The 21,450-nt window shown below is 53.6% G+C and overlaps 1 protein-coding gene across 3 annotated transcripts in view; it reads right to left on the bottom strand.

Moving 5' to 3' along the window:
• MACF1 (microtubule-actin crosslinking factor 1) overlaps positions 1-21,450 on the bottom strand; it is a 112,304-nt gene that overhangs the window by 42,282 nt on the left and 48,572 nt on the right. For all 3 annotated transcript variants that reach the window (XM_010576056.1, XM_010576057.1, XM_010576059.1), the window contains exons 49-57: positions 21,071-21,237; positions 19,852-20,008; positions 18,906-19,023; positions 17,348-17,410; positions 16,310-16,551; positions 15,708-15,837; positions 14,700-14,899; positions 13,487-13,982; positions 11,408-12,879 (exon numbers count right to left, since the gene is read on the bottom strand). In XM_010576056.1, coding sequence (XP_010574358.1) covers positions 11,408-12,879; positions 13,487-13,982; positions 14,700-14,899; positions 15,708-15,837; positions 16,310-16,551; positions 17,348-17,410; positions 18,906-19,023; positions 19,852-20,008; positions 21,071-21,237 — 3,045 coding nt within the window. The remainder of the gene's footprint in view (positions 1-11,407; positions 12,880-13,486; positions 13,983-14,699; positions 14,900-15,707; positions 15,838-16,309; positions 16,552-17,347; positions 17,411-18,905; positions 19,024-19,851; positions 20,009-21,070; positions 21,238-21,450) is intronic.

The raw sequence follows: 21,450 nt of genomic DNA, 5'->3' as shown, positions 1-21,450 counted from the left end.
CCAACCGCTCTGCCAAAAACCCACCCGCAACTTGCCACCGCACGCCTCGCCGGCTCCAGGCTCCTTTTCCTAAAATCTAATTTTTACAGCCCGGGTTTTGGGTCAACATCATGCTCCCCAGTCCCCCCATCACCCTCCTTCCCCCCCTACCACCACCCCCCGACCCTTGGGGTTTAAGAGACGGGGAAAATTTAAAGCGGCTGCTGTGGGGCTGGGAGAAGGAGGCAGCCCGGGCGTGTGAATCACTGCTGCGAAGTGATGCTGAGGGAAGTCACAGACTTGGGAGAGAAAACAGGAGGGCTTGAAACAGCCTCCACGCATCTCCAGGCAACAACCCGCCCCACCAGCCACCCGGCCTGCTACTTCAGGGATGAATTATAGCATCGGGATAAAAATACGAGAGGCCAGGCAGGTGCTTAATATATAAAAGCGTGTACCGTGCACCCCAATAATGTCAACGTCGGGAGACTGCGACCTCAGTCTGCACTTTGCCGTGCCACAGTTTCACCAAAAACCTTCCCACCTGGCCGTGGTGAGCCATGGCCGTATTACAGCTGAGAGGTTGACGGCCAGGGAAAGATGAAAAGCCTGATTTTTTTTTGGATGCGCTGCAGGTGCCTGCTGTCTCCGAAAACACTGGGGCTTGGCCAAGGTCATGGTACAGCTGCGGTGGGAGCCCACCTTCCATGTCCCCGAGTCCTTGGACCCTTCGTCCGCAAGTGCCCCGGCACCAACCGCACATGCAGCATCCAGCACCGCGTTCCCCGAGGGACTTTTTCCTTTTGGAGAGATGGGAACGGATGTTTTGTGGAAGGGGAGGGTTCAGGGCTATGGACGAGAAACGCCTGTTAAACGGCCCAAAGCGCTCAGTGGGGCTGGTTGCACACCGGGAAACCTTTGGAAACTCCTTTTCTTATTTTCAGGATTAAATATGACCAAAGAAAAGAGCGGGAGGTGGCGAGGGAGCAGGGACCTGGGAGGGGTGTACAAACAGCCCCCTCCCAGCCCCACACTGCACGAGGGGGAGTCCAAGCAGCCCCCGGGAGCCCCTTTGCCCATCCACAGCTGTCCCCTCCACATCCCCCAGAGCCCTCCCGGACGGACAGACGGACGGTCAGGGCTGGCCCCGCAGCCTTCTCCAGCCCTGACTGCCAACACTGCAAGAGTGTCCCAAAGCCCAAATTTTTATACTTGGCGGGGGACACACCAGCTCTCGGTCCCTGTTACTAATCCAGCACAGCTGAAACAACAGGGGCAGGGCGGCCGTGCCGTGCCAGCGCTCCGGCAAAGCCGCCCCCGGCTCCCCCGCTACCACCTTGGCCGGGAGCTGGCGGAGCAGAAGCGGGACCGTTACCGCTCCGGGGGCCCCTCCGCGAGGAATCCCAGGCATCCGGGCTGGGGCGCGGAGGCTTTTTGTTCCACTGTGAAGAAGGAACGATCTCGACGTGGAGCTGCCGTTTCACAGCCAGAAATTCTTTTCCCATTTCCTCACCGAGTCACGTGCCAGAAGCAAGCCAAGTCTTCCTCCAACACATCCCCCCATCTCTAAAACCATTAGGGAAATATTCGACAAGTACTAAAGCCAATTAAAAACCTGCTGTGCCTGGCCTGAAGATCCTGGGCAGAGCTCTTGCACGTTCCCCAAGTCCATGGCTTTAAGCCACCAAGGGCCACCCCACCGCTGGGGACAGAAGCCGAAGGGCGCTGGGAATCGCAACTTCAGGGCTTTGCTCGAGCTTTGTGTTGGTGCGAGGGAAGGATGGGGCAGGACGCGAAGGTCCCGTCTGAATTTTTGTCCTTCGGGTGTCTCCGAGCGGCTCCAGCACGCGGAGCCCTGCCAGCAGCAAGTGCCAGGACTGAAATAAAGGGCTGATAGAGCTTCAGAGCTGCAGCCCCGAGCTCAAGAGAGCGTGTCTGCTCACTTCGTGGCTCACTGGCTCTGCGGCATGGCGGCGGTGGGCGGAACGGACCACCAGGACCCCTCACCTGGCTTTTGTTCAGTCACCAAACCTCCTCTCACCTGCCCCGTTACCAGCACATTTTGGCCAAACGGCTGCGGACAACGCGCTCGGGCGCTGGGATGCCCAAGCTCCGGCAGCCAGCTCGCCGCGGGGAGAGGACCAAACAGCTCTACCGAGGGCTGTCACCCAGCCCAGACCCACTCGTGATCCAAAGCCACCCCAGGCCATCCGACGGTCGCGTCCTGAAGCGAAAGATAAAGCCCCTCAGCTAAAACCCACCCGGAGGTTTTCCCAGATTTGCTCCAAGTAGGAGCATCCCCATTTGTCTCCCAGACCTGTAGGTTTCAAGCTTTCCTCATATGGCCACTGGCACTGGAGCGTTGGGACGCGTGCCTTCCCCGTCACGGGGTGATGTCACCCTGTTTACGACTGCATTACATCCTGCCTGCCGCTGCCGCCACTGTTTACATGGGAAAGCAGTATTTGGAAACCAATATATTTTTAGCTTTCTTTTAATGCATCTCAGCAGCTGGAAATGAGGGACCTGTGTTACGTGATGAGCAAGAGAGCCCAGAGACAGCTCAAGATCTCTGATGAACACATCGCTAATGAGCCCAAGGTACAACCAAGGGCCACCTTCGTCCTCAAAGCTTCTTTAATCTTCACCTTGGCGCCCTCCTGCCCTGGGCAGTGTAGCACCCGCTCGCCCAGTCTGGCTGAGAGTGGATGCAGGAGAGCTCCTGCCGTTGCACCAGGAGCTTTGGCCCTACACTTCTTGCTGATCGTGTCCCCCATATCTGACTGTGAGGGGCACCGAGGTGGTGGTGGCAGGAGGGACCGCGAGGTTGAGACACGGTGCCATGTCCAAACGAGGCAGACGGGATAAACCCCGAGCGCCTTGAGCCTGATGGAGGGACTCGGGGTGGGTTTCAGCCTCCCTCAGACACTGCAATAAAAGCACAAAGCCAAATCACGCACAACCCAAATCTGCCTTAGAAACTGCTTTTTAGGTTTTGCTGTGTTTTTTTTTTTAACTGGAGGATTCATGTTCTTTAAAGCCTTTGCTGCGTTTGTCAGAAGGTCAGAGGGATTTCTTTATCTCCCTTTCAGTGCTGTTGCTCTCCTCCTAAACTTGCTCCTTTTGCCAAATCTTTGCGATTGCCGTTTCGGCACCGCGTGGGCAAGCCCCGAGCTCCCAGCCTGTTCCAGGCAAGAGCACCCAGGCTAATCCCATCCCACCGTGCCGGGCTAGGTGCTCCCTTATCCCCTTGGCTTACAGCTGACTTCAACCCGATTTCATGTCAGGCCTCTGCCACCACGCAATCCCTCTCTTCAAAGGCTACGGCTGTTCGTGATGCAGGGAGCCAGTGAGCCTTTCAAGCAGCGATTTGCAACCTGTAGCCTGTTAATTCGGGACTCTCCTCCGCAGGGCTGTGGGAGGAAACCTCAGTTGGCTCCACGGGGGTCTGCACCTCCACTGGAAAAGTTTTAGAAAGAGGTTAAAAACCAAACTCCTGGAGTAAACGTTCTGCAGTTTAGAGATAGAGATGCAGTGAGCGCTGCATTTTTAAATTTATTTTCTTTTTCCAATGGTGCAGGAGCTGCACCGTAGCGCTTTCCCTGCAAGGCAGCTAATGTAGATGTTGGTATAAATAATTCTCCCAAACGAAGCCTGGAGCCCACGTGTTACAGCAGCGCTCAGGCACAGCCCTACACCGTGGCATTCAGCGCTCCATTGCTGCGGAGCCTGGGGCTCCCCTGGGACCCCATCTGTGTGCACAGAGCACCCTGAAACAGCCCAGCAGCGACCTGAGCCGGGACTGTGAGCGAAGGGTAGAGCCACGTGCCAGGGTCCTCGCGGCCGGGAGCTTGGCTGGGCACGGGAGGTACAACCTGCTGAAATGCCCATTTTTGTCCTCGGCTGCCCAGTTTTCCTGCAAATTCCCCTCCGTGGCTGCCAGGCTTTGCTCTGGGGCTGTACAAGGGTGGGTGAAGCACCCTGGGCTCTCCGGCCATCCTGCTCCGTGCTGCCAGTGACCCAGCACCTAGGGGCAGGGTGCTGCCATCCCACTGCCTATCCCGGGGAAATGGAAAACTGCAGAAGCTGCTCCTCACCCAGTGTCAGAGTAATTGGGGACAGCAGGGAGAGACGAGGGATGGGGTGATTAATAAACTGCTCTGGAGGCTCTTTAGGAAGTGAGGTAAGCGCGTTATCATCCACAGAATCCTCTGGATGGGAGACATTTTAAACCACTCCTTCAGCAGAAGAATTGGCAATTGTTCTTGAAACGCTGTGGTGACTAATCCAAGCCTGAGCCCTTCCCCAGAGAAGCCCCCGTCTGCTCCAGACCCAGCGGCCACAGTCACTCCCTTCCCCGGCGGAGATTGGTGACTCGCCTGGATGCTGTGAGTGACGGGAAAGTCCTGTGTTCGCTCCACCACGCGCTCCCACTTCCATGGCCGTGTCCCACCAGGACCGGGGTCCTCTCCCTCCTCTGCTCAGCCCTTGCGGACAAAAAGCTTCCCATTTCCTCCTCCCTCAGATGCTCAGCTCTCCTGGTCTTATGCAAAGCTGGTATTTTTAGTATCTCCTGGAAACACTGCGAAGTGTCACCACCACCAGCTAACGAGTGCTCCTGCGAGAGGACATTCCTACGGCCGTCTCCCTCAGCTGAGACCTGGCAGGGTCACCAAAGCATCTGCAAGTGGGTGGCTTTGGAGAAGTGACCCAAGCCGGCTCCTGAAAGGGACCATTTGATCACAGCCTAATTGTTCTACGGTCAAGAAAAGGAGGGGGGAAAAAAAAAAAGGCTCGCTATGATTTGGTCGGTCTCAGCAGCTCTTGGCTTAATTCACTCTTGCTCTCAGCTTGCTCGGGATCGGGGAAGTGCCAGTGCCTCTCTGCCTGCCCACTGACAAGTCAAGGTCAAAACCCATCTGCGGCTCGCTGATGAACAAGCGCACCGGCAACGCTCCCTTCAGGGAGGACGAGCTCCGGGGGCACATTTGTTCTTCCCTTTGTGATAAAATTTACTTCCAAGGGACGAGGAGGCTGCAGGGGCCACTCGTGCTCAAGTGCCTCTTGTGCAAACACGTTTATTTACAACACTCCTGGATTGCCAGGTTTGAAGCGTACCAAACATCACTGAGGCTTTGCAGCTCCGCTTGGGCCACTCGCCCCAGCCAGGTTCGGTGACAGCCCCGTCACAGCCCGCGCTTATCACCCCCCATTTATCATCCTCTTCTCCAACGAGGGGAGATGGTGCCTTTAAGGCAGCTTAACAGCTGTCAGAGAGGAGGCATTTTTGCGTGTGTTGCTGATGCTGAAAATACTAGCCAGAGATACTTTAAGTAGGTCTGGAAAGCGTTCAACGAGAAGACACCGTCGTGCAGCCTGTCCCTGCTCCCAGCCCAGTCCCACCCAGCTGCTCCCAACTGGACGACTGTCGGGAGCCGCACACATTCCTCCGGGGGCACAGAAGGGTTAAAAATACCCTCCGCCAGGCTGGGGCACAGCAAGTGGCAGAGTGTCCCTTCCCTGCCCCATCCCATCTCAGGAACCCACCTCCCCTCTCCCACCCACCCCTGAAGCCCCCACCGGCGATGCACCCCCAGCTATGGGGTCTTCGGCTATATGATTGGGAGTGGAGTTCCCAAAAAAACCTTCCCGGAGGCCTGGGCTGGGTGCTCGGGCATCGCCTGCGAGCACCCGTGCCTGCTAGTGGCAGCTAACGCGCCCTCTTGAGAAATTAAGGCTTTGAGTGTAAATGCTTTGGTTTAAATACCTTACGTCATCAGCATACAGATTTATTCCTGCTCTCCTGTTCAGCCCTGCGATCCCAAAATGGGATGCTGGTTTTCCTCTGCCCATCCTCGAGAGCAGCTCTGCAACGGCAGGAGCAGAGCCGGCGGTCCCCGAGATAGAATCATAGAATCATTTGGGTTGGAAAAGACCCTTTAAGATCATCATACGCGTGTCTTACAAAGGAAGATCACAAAACGCCACTTGTGCAATCAGGGACCGCGCTCGTCCCCAGCCCACCGAGGAGCGCGCTCTGCAAACGTAAATGGGATAAACTGGGAAGAAACCACCCATTTCCATCCTCCTGCAAAATAACCACCGTTCAACACCACACGGCAGCCGAGTCCCCATCCCACGTCTCTCCCTGCCACCGACGGCCCCACGCAACGACAACAGCTCACGCAAGGGATGCGATGCCCGTGAGCTCCCTCGTACCCCCAAGGCCACCTCTCCTGAAAAGCAGCAGCCTCGGGCAGTGACACCTGGGAGAAACCCAGGGACGCCGGGCACGAGGCGAACAGTTATTAGTAACAGCAGCGTTTCTGATAGCGCTGTTGAGTCAGCTCCCCGCCTGAAAGGTTGGGGGAATTAAGAGAGTCATAAATAGAGCGCCGAAGAAAGCCGACGTCCTTCTGCCGCGAAGGGGGGCAGCGGCAGGGAGGGCGTAGGAGCGCGCGTGGGCTCACGACGAGTGCCGGCTAATTGCCGCTTTTACTTAGGGTGAAGCAGGGAGGACCTGGAGCAGGATTAGACAGAGCGGCATCTGAATGGCAAGATGACTAATGCCGTTTAGGGCTTTACTCACTCACTGCATCACCCCTCCTGGGATTTCTTTCCTATTTTTTTTTTTTTTAATTCAAGCAGACAAAGAGGGTGCTGGAGGCACAAGGGCTCCGCAGACCCCGGACGGCCTGACCTGCTCTACAATAAAATGGGAGTGCGGCTTCAGTTATTGCTGTCTAGGGATTCTCCCTCCCCCTCTCCATCGTCCAACATAAACCCTTTATTGGCGTGAAGGAACGGTGCCCAAGTTCACTGCATTGAGCAACTCCGGTTTCAAATAACCTCCCCCAAAATCCACAGCAGGAGGAGAGGCAGGAACCCGAAATCTCATCTCTTCCCTCCACTCCCCACGACCTGCCCCGGCAAAGCCGTCGCCCTGGAGGGTCGGATGCTGCGGTCCCTCGCTCCCCGCAGCAGACCCCCCTCCTGATTCCCCCCTCCTCTCTGGCTGAGGCAAGCGTGGGGTTTAATTAATACTCGGAGGCGAGATCCTGGATAAGCGGCGTGGCGTGTGCCAGCTGCGGCAGGTCCCAGCTCGCCAGCATTCCTCTGCCGTGCCCCAACGCCGCCAGCAGACGTGGGGCAAAGCGCAGCTGCGGTGACGGTGGGGGCTGCCGGCGCAGCTTTGGAGGGGGCCAGCAAGTCGATGGAGGTCCAGCCGCACGCAGAGGCGTCACCACGCGTCTTCCCCTTCAGCCAACCGCTTCTGCGCCGATTTGAACGCGACGGCGACCGTTCGGTTATGTCGAGTTTGATGCTTTTCCTTGGGTTTCATTTTGGGTCAAGTTCTCCAGGCTCTTGCAGAAATCTCTTCCAGCCGTTGAGCGCAATTCGGAAGGAAGGCAGGCTGCCCCGTTCCTGCTCTCGTCTTCGTCACGTGGAGGAAGGTGTCCCCAGCAAAGCAAAACCACTCTGGCATGATACGACTGGGGAGGCAACAGCATCCTTCCACTCCCGAGCATCGCTCTGTATTGCAGCAAGCCTAAAAACCTCTGCTCGTGCCTTTGACCTAGGGCTGGGCGTTATGCTCTGCTTTGCAGGTGAAATATGGCAACGTTAAGAGTTTATCCAAAACCAACATGGTGAATCAAAGAGGGTCCCAGCTCAGAATTGCCAACGCTAAGTACCAGCCAGGCTTTGAAACCCAAGTTCAAAAGCCACTGTAAGAAATGTAAACAAAACCCAGGCTTGAGCTCACTTAGCCAGGAGGCCCAGCTACCCCAGCACAGACGTCTTCCCAAAAAACACCAAAGAATTTGATTCCATCAGGTCTCTGCGGCCCAGGCTGATGGATGCTCTTTGGCCAGATAGGACGAGCCCGTGCCTGGGGCTTTCTGGCACCACTGCTCCGAACCAGCAAACCTCACCTCTGCTTCTTGAAAGCGTAAAGGAAGATTGGCCACTTGCACTGAACAGCACAAGTTTTATCCAAAGTACAGCATTATTTTCCCAGTCTTTGGGAGGAAGGTTTGTAACTCGGGGTCTTCTAGCTCAGGGGTTGCTGACGCTGGAGAGCATGCGATGGAGAAAACCCCTACGTCTCTGTGTGACCCTCCGTCTCTCATCCGTACCTGGGGAATCGCTTCCCCGGAGAATTCTGCCATTTGCTAAACTGAATCAACATAGTTGTTATGTTTAGTAACATTTCAACTGTGGCTCATTTGATGCCAGTCATTAAAATTTAATATTAGCATAAGCTTTGAGAAACCTAAGCTGACAGCAGGAGAGAGTGGAGGGGGAAGTAATGCCCCAGCCTGAAGGCTCGTATGAGGAGCTCTTGCTGTTGGCTGTCACTTGTCCCTTGTGCTGAAGAGCCCGACTCGGCCGTATGATGCTCATGGAGACACAGCACAGAAAGATTCTTCCAACTTTTAGTACCCTTTTTCACAAAGAAGGGTCTCCTCAGAGAGGCAGCAATGGAAAGACAGTCACTTGGGTTAAACTCGTGCTGAAGACCAGGAGTTAAAGATGAGGTTCCTTTGCTAAAACCATGCTATTTCTTCTGCAGCATAGCTGTATCTGAAGCAATCCATCAGTATGTCCATATAAGCACAGACTCCAAACCACAGAAATGCCTTGCAGCTGCACTTGATCTCACCATAAAACTAGGGGCTAAACTAGATGACCCCTTAAAGTCTCTTCCAGATGGGTTTCTTACAATCCTCTAACAACGTGGTGCTCCAAACCAGTCCCTACCTAGTTTTCCCCCGTCCCCTGAAGGCCAGGTCCACCCTGCATCGCCGTCCTGGCTTCTGATGGCCGTGGGTGCCGGCGTGGGCTCAGCCCCTCGGTGTAGCCACCCCCACCATCGCATCCGCTCGCTGAACCAAAACACCTCCTGCAAACAAAGCTTCCCCCCGAAGCAAGATCCAACAGCTGCTTCCCAGCCTCCTGCCTTCGAGAAACCCGGCCAGGAGGAGCACTTACAGCGGGAGAGGGCTCATCCCTCCCGTAGCCAGGATTAGTCCCTCTGTGACCTGGGAATGGGGCTGGGGGGGAAGAGAGAGGAAATGCACGGGTGGCAGTTCTCCAAAAGTTCAGGGTTTGTTGTAGGTTGTGGCCTTCTGGGGCAAGTTTGAGGGGTGTTTGCAGGCAGGAAGAGAAAAATATACGGGAAGCTTGAAGTATAAAGTGTTTCAAAAGTCATCTGTTCACGGCCTCCATCAGAGCCTTCAATATATCTTCTTTATTAAAATCTGGACACAATGAGTCCAGAAGTGCCCACCTTTGTCAGGGCTGCATTGGCAACTTGCCTGGAGCCCTGGGGCCATGCCTAATTTGCATCTCATTTACACAGATGTTCATTAAAATTAATGCCTTAAGACATAATATCTGCCTGCATTTGAGCCTTCTGGACAGACAGACCGTGACCACTCCTGGAGAGCCCCAGCCACCCCATCCTCCTCCCCGCGCTCAGCTGCATCGTCCCCACGCCGCCCCGGGGAGCACTGCCCGGCTGAGGAGCTGCCTCTGGTCCCCCCGGACACATTGTGCCTGCGTCTTGTTCGCAGTCCAAGAAGGGAGACAGTTGTGATATTGTCTTAGGCGTTAAGAAATAAAAGCCTGGTGCAACCAAGAAAAGCCCCCCCATGCTCCCTGCTGCCTCCAGAGCCCAAGCGAGAATTCTCCATCGCTCTCCCTCCTGCACGTATGAAGTACAGACGGTCCCTGCCCGTACGCTGTGATGCCCTTCCACGTGCAGATTGGTATCTGGGATTGCATTTCCCCTTAGAGAGAACCGTAAGGTGAGGCTTTGCAAAGATCTGCTCTGCAACATTCACAATTTGCACAAAAATGCTTGCTCTCTGGGTGAACCGTGCATGGGAGGAATGCTGCTGCATAACCGCGATTGCTCCATCCACCCTTCTTGCTTCTCCCCCGTTTTATTCTCAGCCATCACACTGCAAAACCTGACCATCACTGCTGCAACTTTCATTTTTCCAGGAACCGAGACCTCAACTGCACCGCATGGCCTCAATGGCCAACAAATGACTCCTGGTAAGGACATGTCACCCTCCAAAGCCCCCTCGGCTCATGCAGCCCAGGCCACCGTTGTCTTAAAGGGTCATCCTCAAGGTCACTGAGATACAGACCATTTGCAAGCACTACGATGGGTTAAGCTGCGCCTGCCAGCCCTGCTTGCCAGCCGAGAATAATCCCTTGCTCTGCAGGAAAGTTTCACTGGGTTTAAGTGAAAAAAGTCCAGTGAAACTGGACTAGAAACTCCTTTTTGGATAGATTTGTTCCAAGCGACTGTGTGGCATTTAATGATGAAATTAAATCCCTCCCATCAGTATAAGCTCAATGCAAACCACTGCCCAACACAAGAATTAACAGCAATGCAATCAGATGAGTTTGAGTTTGCCCCGTAAGTAACACTTCCAAGCTCTTTTTTTTGGATAGGCAACCCCCAAAACAGAAATACCTTGTCCTGGTGAAGGTTTCACAGAGCTATTAAGTGGTGGAACGGGATCAATTAGCCATGAGATGAAAAGTAAATGGCTGTAAAAACGTTTCCCCCTCCTACCCCCCATTAACACCAGGAAACGAGCAGCCAGATGTAAATCAGCCCAATCATCAGCTACCGAGCACATCAGTAATAGAAGTTTCACAGCAAGAGAATTTCTAAGCAGTATTAATATAATTAATGTAGTGTAACAGCATGACCCAACACCATAATACTGTATAAAAAAAAAAATAATAATCAAACACACTCCAACTCTTCCCTCTCTCAGCATTTCATGTGAGCCCTGAAGGTCTCCATCAGTTGTTCGCTGGAAACATGACCAGCCCACAGAAAAATTTTGCTTCGGTTTTATTCCCTGTGTGTACCCCTTGTCCCACAGTTTATCTGTGCCTTTATTTGTACTCAAAGACCCCCAAATGGATGCAATATGTGGCTCAGATGAAGTGAACAACAAGCAGGAATGGTGGGCTGGGTAGAAAGACCTGCAAGATGATCCGATCTGGACTTGACTCTCAGATGATGCCAACTTACAGTTCAGACAGACTCAAAAACTTCTCTCCCTCCCCCAAAACCTAAATACCAACCACCTCTACAAGCCCACGAGGTACTAGCACGCCAACATTACACATCACAACGAGAACCGGGAAAAGTTTTTTTCCTCCCAATCACAAAATCTTTCTGCACCTTTTCACCACAGACTATCAAGTCCAGCAGTTGATCTTATATTCTCCAGAGCAAGGATATTTTACCACACCAAAAACGGTGACATTATAGCAACAAACAACAAAACCACGATAGCTTGAAGACCAGACGTCCTACACAAAAGACCACAACGCTAAACAGACCTTCAAACACCAAATACCACTTAAGAAGTGTTACAGCATAAAAACTTACTTTGAAGTCTGCCAGCTGTTGGTTGATGGTTTCCACCTCTGTTCCCACCACCCACTGCAACGCCTCGTTCTCCTCCGCCGCGGTTGTCATGTGGGTCAGCTCCTTCAGCCGGCTGTAAAAGTCCTCGACACGAGACAGTGTCGTTTCTACCTGCTCCTGACGGTTCTTGCCTCTCTCCGTCAGTTTGCTGCACTGTTTATTCAGAGTCTCCAATTCACGTTTCAGTCCTAATAAATCGGGGCTCCCTTCGTCCTCCAGCATCTTCTTACATTCACTTTCAGAAGCTTCAATGTCAGACTTCAGCCTGTGGAGTTTACCCAGGAACGTGCGAACGTCCTCTGCTTGGGACTGAAGGCTGTCAGAATCTCTCCCGATGGGGCCCATGCTGTCTAGCTCATCATCAAGATCTGCCAGTTGAGAGAACATCTCCCTGACCCGGTTATTGAATTGGCCGATCCCTTCAAGCTTGTTTTCCATGAGCGTACAGCAGTCATTTACCTTCTGCTTCACAGCTTTGAAGTCCTGCTGAGCCACCTCAGCTTGGCTTAAGAGCTGGGAACAGTCGGACCCATCTGGGGCATCTTCTACTAGACCTTGAGTGAAGTTTTTCAGATAATCCACTTGTGGCTCCAGGGCCTGCAGCACCTCCTGCTGTGCCCTGAGCTTCTCCAAATTCTTGTTGCTGCAGGCTTGTGGCCCTAGTGCATCGTAGATCTCCAGCTGGTGCTTTGCCCCCTCCAGCTTCTTCTCAATGTTCTTGAAGCTCTCTTGAAACTCCTTGAGCCTCTGTGACATTTCTTCAATGGAGCCAGTCTTGGCTTGCAGCTCTTCTGTGATGGCATCCATCTTCTGATTGATCCCAGCCTTCTCATCCCGAACGTCATCCTCATCGGTTTGAGAAGCATCGATGAGGATGTCGGCAGCGCTGTTCAGCATCTCCAGCAAGGAGCGACGCTTCTCCACATCACTCAGCATAGCCTTCGATCTCAGAAGAGTCGCCTCCAACTGCACTGGATCCAGAGTTACTTCTAGCTCTGACATCTTTGCCTTGCAGTCCTCCACCCAAGGCAGGAGGTCCTCCGTGTGCCGTTGGTACTTCTGAGCTTTCTGCAAACAGTCCTTGAGCTTAGAGTGTCTATCAGCAGCCTGTTTGCTGAGCTCTTCCCAGTGTGTTTTGAGGCTGACCAACTGGTTTTGCAGAGTGGTCTTCTCCTCCCCAGGCTGGACAGAAAGCAGCAAAGATTCGCCCTCGGCTACAATCATCTCGTAGGAGCCACTGTGTTGGTTAAGGCTCTTCTGGAACTCTTCTTGTTCTTGAATTTGGCTCTGTAGCCTCTCCAGTTTAGCAGAAATAGGTTGGCTCTGAGCTTGCTGGCACAGTTTGTCATCTAGCCAGGTCCTGAGTTCATCAAACATATGCTGGAACTGCTGGGAACTTGCAAGTGCAGTCTGCAGTCGGTTCATCCGGTCGGCTGAAATGGAAATAAGATTAGAACGCGACAATTAAGCTGAAATCAAATAAGCAAAGTGCAATTATTTAAAATCATCTCAGATGCACCAACTGTGTTTTGATTAACAGGAAGGAGTCTTCCATTGCATCACTAGCCTTTTTGCTCACTGATTCATAAATTTCTTAAGTAGTAACAGGCAATGATAACACAGTAGTCTCAGTTCTTCTGACCAGTCTCTAAATGCAACCTCTTAGAAACCAGAAGAGGCATCCCAAGATTACAGGGTGGCCGCTGGGTCTTCTCCATGCCCCATTCTGAATTTAGGAACCATTTTTTTTTCCCAAGCACAGCACATGCCACGCTGCCTGCAAGCAAGGCAGCTTGTTGGAAGAGCTACACCAGTGGGACTCAACACCTCTGCTCACTCTCCAGGCTTGGGTATGTCTGGAGTTTGAACCCTCCTGTGCTTAGTCCCACACAAAACACCCATGAAGCACCCTAAAAAATGATAAATGGTGCTTCCCCTAATATTCTTAGAAACCCAGTGATGGTAGTGCCCTTTGGCAAAAAGCAGGGGTGGAGTTTGACATCCCAACATCTCTTAAGCAACTTCTCTGCTCTGTCTCACCTGCCAGGTCTTCCAGCCCTTTGAGAGGAAGAGCCACCGTCTCCAGACGTTTCCTTAACTCATCTTTGAGATACTGCTCCCCGATGAGGACAGAGAGGTCGTCACAGAGGGTCTGAGCCTCTGCTATCTCCTCTTCCAGCTGCTCCAGGTCCGAGCGGATCTCACTGGTTTCCTCCAGCTGCTGTTTCACGGCATCGGGCTGCGTGCTGATGGCAGACTGGCTGCTCAGGCGCTGCCCAACCGCCTTCACCTTCTCGGAGAGGCCCTGGAGGAGCTCCTGGTACTGGGTGCTCTTTACTATGGCTTGGTCAATTTGGCTGGAGCGGGAGTTGAGGCGTTCCATTAGCTCAGACCATTTCTGATTAACCCCTTGGAGCTCTTCCCGCACCTGGTTAGTGGATGGAGAAACATCTCCAGGGCCAGTCAAGATGCTCTGAGCTGCCTGGTTGAGCTGCTCATGCTGCTGTCTGCGAGCTTCAAATTCCTTCAGCATAAACTGCAACAGAAATAACATGAAAGTGTTTGCAGAAAACTGACAGCTCCGAGTACACACAGTCAAAACGAACCAGACCTCTAGGGGCTTTATCCAACCCATGGAATCAGTAGGAACGAGTCCTGGGCTGGGATGGCGATTGGGCTGGGTAGACCACAATTTACTGTGACCTTGCAACTTAAAAAGCTGGGAGGGGTCTGCGACTCCAGTACTCTGCTCTCTCTCTTATTTGTCCTACTGCTGTGTAATGTAACATAAACCAGTTAGATGAGAAGGAAGTCTAATTATGTTAACTGGGGCATTTTATTTTATGGTGTGGCCGGTTACGGACATGTTAGGATTTGGAAGCAGGAGGTACGGAAAGGGCAGGCTGCCAGGCGGAGGGGCAGCATTAGCAAGTCCTGCAGAGCATCAGCACAGGTCTTGTTTAAAGCAATTTCACTCTCCAAGAGGGGCCAAGTGATTCACTGATGAGTCAATCCAGTGCGGGGAAGGGAGCTCAAGCACTGCACCCGTTTCAAGTTATTCACAGTAGTTTGCGCTCGGCAGGGTTTGGAGGACTTGGGAGAGGAGCCATGAGGTCTCCCAACACTCGCATGGCAGAGCGCTTGCGAGACAAATAACTCCGAGTGCAATCTTCCACCTCACATACTGGATGAGACACCCTCCCCTCCCTGACCCGACCCCACCGTGGAGATGCGTACGCGGCTCCCAGCTCACCTGGACCTGCTGCTTCTGTGCGTTCAGCATGTTCGGGTCGATGGAGAGGGGTCCCAGCACGCTCATCATCAGCTCCTTCTCCATGAGCCAAGGGCGCAGCTGGGCTTCGGCAGCCTGGAAGCTGGCCAGCTGGTTCACCGACTCCTCCAGCTTCTGCTGCCGCTCGGCTGTCGCCTGGCTGGCTCTTTCCCACCTGCAATCTGAAGCACCGGCTGTGTTGGCAGCGGTCGTGCTCCCAGCCAGCCCACCCCTCCATCGAGAAGGTTCTTTACCCTCCCCATGGCTTCCCCGATGGGAAACCTCCTCAGCTTTTCAAAAAAACTAGTGTGGTTCTATTTACTCTCCATCTAATAAGCCGGTACCCATTTCTAATGGCTACGTGGTCTTGAAGCTCATAGGAAAAAAACCTTGCAAGCAGGATTTCTGCGCTCTAGTCACTACTGCCACGAGCTGGTCTGACCTTAGGTGAGCCATCTCACATCCCTGGCTCGATAAATGAGGATACTCTCATGTGTATCAGTCCTCACACAGCACATTCAGATCTCCTGGACGGAGAACTCCATAAAAGCGTTCCTGCTATTTCAAAGAAGAGAATCTCTGGGCTTCTTTTTAAATACACAGTCTTGTTTAGTCAACATTTGATTACCTAGGATAGCCTTACTAATGACTAGAATTTTATATCAAGCAGTGAAGCTTTTTATCAAAATAATCAACCCATGTCCCTAATGCCTTATTTTTCTTTCTGTTTTTGTTTTTTTTTTAAAGAAGTAATTTAAGGAGGCAAATCTTTAAAATACACATCCATCATAGAGATTTCATTAATCACGACAGTGCTCATCTCAGGAACACCTTGTACACCAGACAGCTTGGAGATAAGTTTGCTATTTACTGAATTTTAATTAGAAGCGACTCTGCTCTGCTGTGACTTTGGAATCGCCCTGCAATCCTGAACCGCTTCTAATGTGATGTTTGAAGACAGAAGCCTCACTAAGTGCTTCAGGCACTTACTCAGGTCTTCCTGCATCTTCTTCCAGTTCGCTGCTTCTGGAGAATCTGGATATTTCTCCAGCAAGCCAGAAAGTTCTTCCTTTACCTTCTGGATCTTCCCTGAGTTTTGTTCCAATTCAGCCAGAAATGCCTGGAAAATAATCATTTGAACTTCTTCAGATACAGGGCAAAAGAATGAAATCACCGAGTAGGAATGAAGCAGCAGCTACGAGCTGGAGTTGGACAATTTCTGTTCTTTGCTCTTTAATGAAATCACTTCATTTTTTTAGCAATATCGTGAGCTAACTTGGCTCCATGAGCAGGGAAAGCCTGGGAATTGCTTTCCAGGAGAAGCTGGAGTGACCCAGCAGCAAGGGCTACAGATAAGGTCCTTTCCCCTGAGCCAAATGCCTGAAAGCAACAGGTCTAAAAGCAAAGAAGTCGAGCACAGTGCATGGGCTCCTGCTCCACGGACCTGCCTGTGATCCCTTCTGGGGAAAGCCCTTCTTTAACCCAGGGCAGATCCTCGCTGCTAATCCCTCTAGTCCTGCTGCAATAAAGCACATCTCCAAGATCCTTTGGGAGGAGATGCTCTGATCCCCATTTTTTGCTCTGGAAGTTACCTTGTTGTGCTCAGCCTGGGCTCTCATCGTCTCCGTCTTGGTGGGCGAGGAGGAGGCGTCCAGCTCCGACAGCGTTCGTTCCTTCGACTCCAGCCACTTCAGCATCGAGCTGGCCTCCTCCTGCACTTCTTGCATCTTCTCCAGCATAGCCGAGAGCTGCTGCTGCCGCTCCCGCAGCGCCGCACCAAGGCCCTGGTACTGCTGGGTCACATCCGACACATCGCACTGGATCTCAGTCAGATCTGTTTCCAAAAAGCAGCCTAAGATGAGGACCGCTGCCCGCTTTGCCCATCTTATCCTGGACTATCAGGTACTAATCTAGCCCCGGGCAGCCACAGCCAGCCAAGCATGAGGAGCAAGAGGCCGTGCTGCCGTCCGTCTGCCTGCAGAGCAATGTCAGATTATCCTCACCTCTCGTGCCAGAGGGGCCCTTCCAGTCACACCACGTATGCATGTTGACAGTTTGCGAACAAAGCAAATGCCTTCGTGTTTGTGAGACTTATGCAAGCTGAGCCCCCCTTTCACAATGTCACTGCTAATGCAGTGTTAAATAATTTGACACCAAAATATAAAGCCATTTTTATGAACCTATTATCTCGTTGAACCGGTGAACTAACAGCAGATAACCGGCAATAATTAAAATTGCTCTTCGAAGTGAAGGGTTGGATGCCGTTATAATCCCTTAGAACCAATAAATTTAATTGCAGGCCTTAAAACGATCTCTCATTTATCAGCTCTTAACACCACCTGATGGGGTGTCAGGGTGCCGTCACTCCCCAAAGCTGCCCCTCTCCGTCCTTCAGCCTGACCTACATCCTCCATCACCACCTGCCTGTCCCACGGCTCCGGCTACCGCGCAGCACGGCTGAGAATTCGCGAGCCTGTCGGCAGGCTCGTTCCACTTGCGATGGGATGCTGACGGTGTCACGTTGTGGTTTATATTCTCACGGATGGAAACGCACAGACAAAAAACATACAGGGAGATGGCGAGGCAGCCTCGGCACGCACGTGCCGGCACAGCGGTGACAGCGAGCTCACCTTTGCACGTGTGGTATCCGTTCACGCTGCCTACCGACCCTCCCGGAGCGGGCAGCGCGGCACCTGAGCAGAGGGGACGGAGACAGACAGAGGGACAAGACAGACGCATTAGGAATGCAGACAGCAAAGCGATGAACGGCCCTCCACAACATGGACCACACTGGCCATCAAGCACAGACGCGCCGTCTCCACGGGCCCACCCGCCTGGCGCTGACGAGCCCGCTGGCTCGGTGCCGAACCATCGGCATTAGTTCGATTTGAAGTCCCGTTTATTTCTCCTCCTCCCAACACACTCGCACCCCTCGCTTTCCCGGAGCTGCTCCTGCCTCCCTGGACCAGAAGCAGAAGAGCTGAAGCCGTCTGGAGCTGGGCACCTCTCCCAGCATCACCCAGAGACCAGAGTGGACGTGGCTCCTGCGTGAACCATAATACTGGGGACCACTGCCCATCTCTCCACACCTGGAAAGCTGCTACCCTGAGCATGATTTTGGGAATTATAACGTCAAGTGAGACTGCTGAATGCCTTCCCTGAAGAGATTAACTCCCTTGAAGAGATTAACTACCCCATATTCTCCTTTTCTTATGGGATGAAACTATTTAAATCCGCCTTGGTGCACGGACACACTCTCTTTGCCAAGAGGCTCCATGTACGATGTGCCAGTGTCCCTTCCTTGGACACCAGATATCACAGCTATGTTCACAGCCAAAGGGGGTCTCATCAGAAACATTATCGGGTAAGTCTCTCTGTTTCTAACCACACATTTTAAAGCTTTCATGGATGTTAGGGGCTGCAGCTTTGGTCACCCCACGTGGGTGACCATGTGGGTCACCCACAACAAGCCTCTCCCCATTTCTCTTGGAGGCTTCCCACTTAATTGCTCATCAAGTTAACCCTAACAAACATATCTAGACTGCGAATTCCCATAAATGCCCATCAATGATGAGAGTCCAGGGACTTGTTCTCACAAGCTGGAAGACATCTTTTAGTTGGTTTCCAAACGAACCAGACATAATCTCATTGCTTCACAGACTTGAAGCCAAAAAGGAGACTAGTAAATCACGTCTGAATATTGCAGTCTTAAATTTCATCCAGATATGAAACCCAAATACCGGAGTTTGATTAAAACACTCCAGCCCTCAGGAGGCTGAAGCACATCCCCAAGAGAAAGCAGGAGCCGCCTCCATGAGCTCCCTGCGGGGCCGAGAGCCCAGACCCCCACGCCACAGCAGCTTGAAGCTCCCATCTCCATCCGAACCGTGGTACGTGTCCCCACGCTGGGCTCACGGCAAATGCAGGGTAATTCAGTGCTCATTATGCTACAGCAAATTAAGGCAAGTTGGTGGGCTCTGAGCGCTCATCTGATGCATTAATGCAACGAGCACCAGCAACTCGACCACGGGGCTCAGCCCCACAATACTCAGACCACCACAGGCCCCCTGAAGTTTGTTAAAAGGGGGAAATAACCCCATATTTTTGCTTGAGGCAGGCTGAGAGAAGACACAGTGGTGAGAGCAAACAGAATGCCAAGGAAGGAATCATCCTTGGGAGAGAACTCACCTGCCTTGGACGGGGTGTCGGGGGCCGTAATCTCCACGATCAGGTTCTCCAGGAGGGTCCCTCTGCGGCCGATCTCCTCTACCTGGGCCCCCTTCCCCTTCCACTCCTCTAGGAGATCCTGGTCAAAAGCAAAGCCTGGGATCGCATGCCGCACTTGCCTGGCCGCAGCCCTCCCTTCCTCACCCATCACCTCGGCGGTGACTCGGTGGCACCGGGACACGGCACCCAGGGAACCGGCAAAGGGCGCACCGGCACGTGGAGAGCAGACTGCACCAGGAAAGTGGGTGTCTTTACATTTATTTTTGTCGGAGGGGGGGATCAAAGAGTGAAAAGCTCTTCCCTAACTAGCAGGTCTGTCGAAGGAAACCTTCTTCTCCCTCCTACCATTTTGGGGACCTCCCTCCTCTCTGCACAACCCAGCCTCACATGAGTCCAGTCCCCACAGCTTTTGGCAGAGCCCGGTGGTGTGCCGGAGCCCGGTGGCGTGCTGTGGGTTGCGAGGGCTGCGGGTGACTCAGCAGACACTGCTCTGCCTCTGAGTCAAACCCTTGGCATATCCTGATTTAAAGCATCACGGTGCCGGAGAGGAGCGGGGGCTCAGATGACAGGAGGCCACCTTCCATGTCTAGCAAGGGGAAACACTCAGCGAAAATGAGTGTGCTTGGGTCTCCCACTCCCAAATCCTGCCCAGAGCAAGCAGGGGGAAGGAAGGGAAACCAGGCAGTGCCTGAGAGGACCTTTGCACTGCTGCCTTCTCCACAAGCCAGGGACCACTGGACGCACACACACCAGGGGCTGCAGCCCACCAGCAAGTACAGGGGAGTGCAGGATTCTCGAGACCATAAAACACCTCCCAGGACTCTGCTTCCTGGGATTTATTCCACATTCCAGCGTTTCCACACCAGCTGCCAACTTTTCCACTCCAGTTCCAGCTCCCTCTGCCCACCTGGATCTGCTGCCTGCGCTGGTGCAGCTCCTGAGTGCCCAGGGAGGTCTCAGCAGACGGCATTTTGCCTTCGCTCTCCCTCAGCCACTTCCTCACGGCCCCAACCAGCTTCCGAAATTCGTCCAGTTGCTCCTGGCAGGACGATGCATCCTTTTCTCTGCGAGTGAAAAGGTTTTGGAGAGTCAGAGCTCGTGCTTTGCCTTGCAATTACCCCCGCTTGAATGTAGCACAGTTGTGTCTCTAGGACCCCTTCTTTTTATTATTATTATTCGATGTTGCTTAGGAACAGCGCGTGCAGTGCCAGCCAAAGCGGGGTGCATGCTGCAGCCTGCCCCTCGCTGCTGCTGCCCCCCGCAAGCTGCAGCTGGTGGCACTTTTGGGGCCACTCCAGCACCACCGCGGTAGCCGACAGCCACGGGACCACCACCGCCAACCTGCACTGGCTCTGCACCGGGTTCTTTGTCCCGGGGGAAGCAAAGCTTTTGGGAAGACAGGGCTCATTCATGCTGTCTCGCCCCAGCCAGCTGCAGCCCGGGGGAGGCCAGGCTGTGCCGCCCCTCCTCCCCGGCCACGGCTCTCATCTATTCAGCCCATCCCGGAGGAACAGCCGGAGGCAGCTCTCTGCGCGGTGCTGAATTACTGGGGATTATTATGAGATTCACCTGCTTTTCCCCATCACCTTCCCTGTATTCACCAGGGATTTTGGAGATACAGGCTGGGAGGTGTGACCTCCCCACCCTGGGACACAAGCGAGCTGTCGCTCCGACCCTGCTCAAGCTGCCATGACCGATTCGAGCTCAAGCTGCTGCTAAAGCTCCCCTTTATCCCCACTTTAGGGGGACTCTAGGGACAGGCTGCTCTGCTCTGTCACCTCCCGCAGAGCACGCCTGGGGCAGGCTCCCGATCCTCTGCCAGCACCCCGCTTCCCCTCCAGCAAGATGCTCTGGGATGGAGCTGTGGCAGCCCACACGCCGGGAAACGGCACGAACGCCGGCTTCTGCAGCACCAGGAATTTTTCACAACGCCCCCAGCCAAGGCTTTTTTTAAAGCGTCAGCTGGAGCGAGCTGCCTTACGTCTCCGGGTGTGGGAGGAGGGAGGCAGGAAGAGTTCACTCGTGCCCCCTCCCGTGGAAAGGAGATCTCCACAGGGTCTTGCTCTGACCACCAAGCCACCTCCAACCTCACCTCCCCAGTGAGCGGCCAGGTCCCTGGGACTCACCTCTCTTTTGCCACCTTCTGCAGCTGGAGGAAGTCTTTCTTCAGGCTCTGCAGCTTCTCCTGCTGTTGGGAAGCACTGGGAGCGAAGCCACAGGACCCCAGTTCCGCAGCCAGGTGCTCCAGGGCAGCCAGGTCCTCCTGGTGCTGCCTCATCTCCGAATTCAGTTCCTGCCAAGAGCAAAGGGCGATGTTGACCATGTCCCCACCAGCAGATTTGGGCAGGGGGAATGAAGCGGACAGCCCCACGTCCTGGTGAGCTGGAGAAACCCTCTGCGGGCAGTGCCACGAATCGCACCAGCGCTGAACGGGAGGGCATGGCTCAATCCCACCTGCTCCTCCGGCTCCTGCTCAGCAAATACTTTAAGCAGCTGCAGGAGCAAG

The sequence above is a fragment of the Haliaeetus leucocephalus genome, unplaced genomic scaffold, assembly GCF_000737465.1.
Source record: "Haliaeetus leucocephalus isolate CR32 unplaced genomic scaffold, Haliaeetus_leucocephalus-4.0 Scaffold517, whole genome shotgun sequence".
Lineage (NCBI taxonomy): Eukaryota > Metazoa > Chordata > Aves > Accipitriformes > Accipitridae > Haliaeetus > Haliaeetus leucocephalus.
The sequence above is the reverse complement of the archived record's forward strand: the minus strand, read 5'-3'. Positions and strand labels throughout refer to the sequence as shown.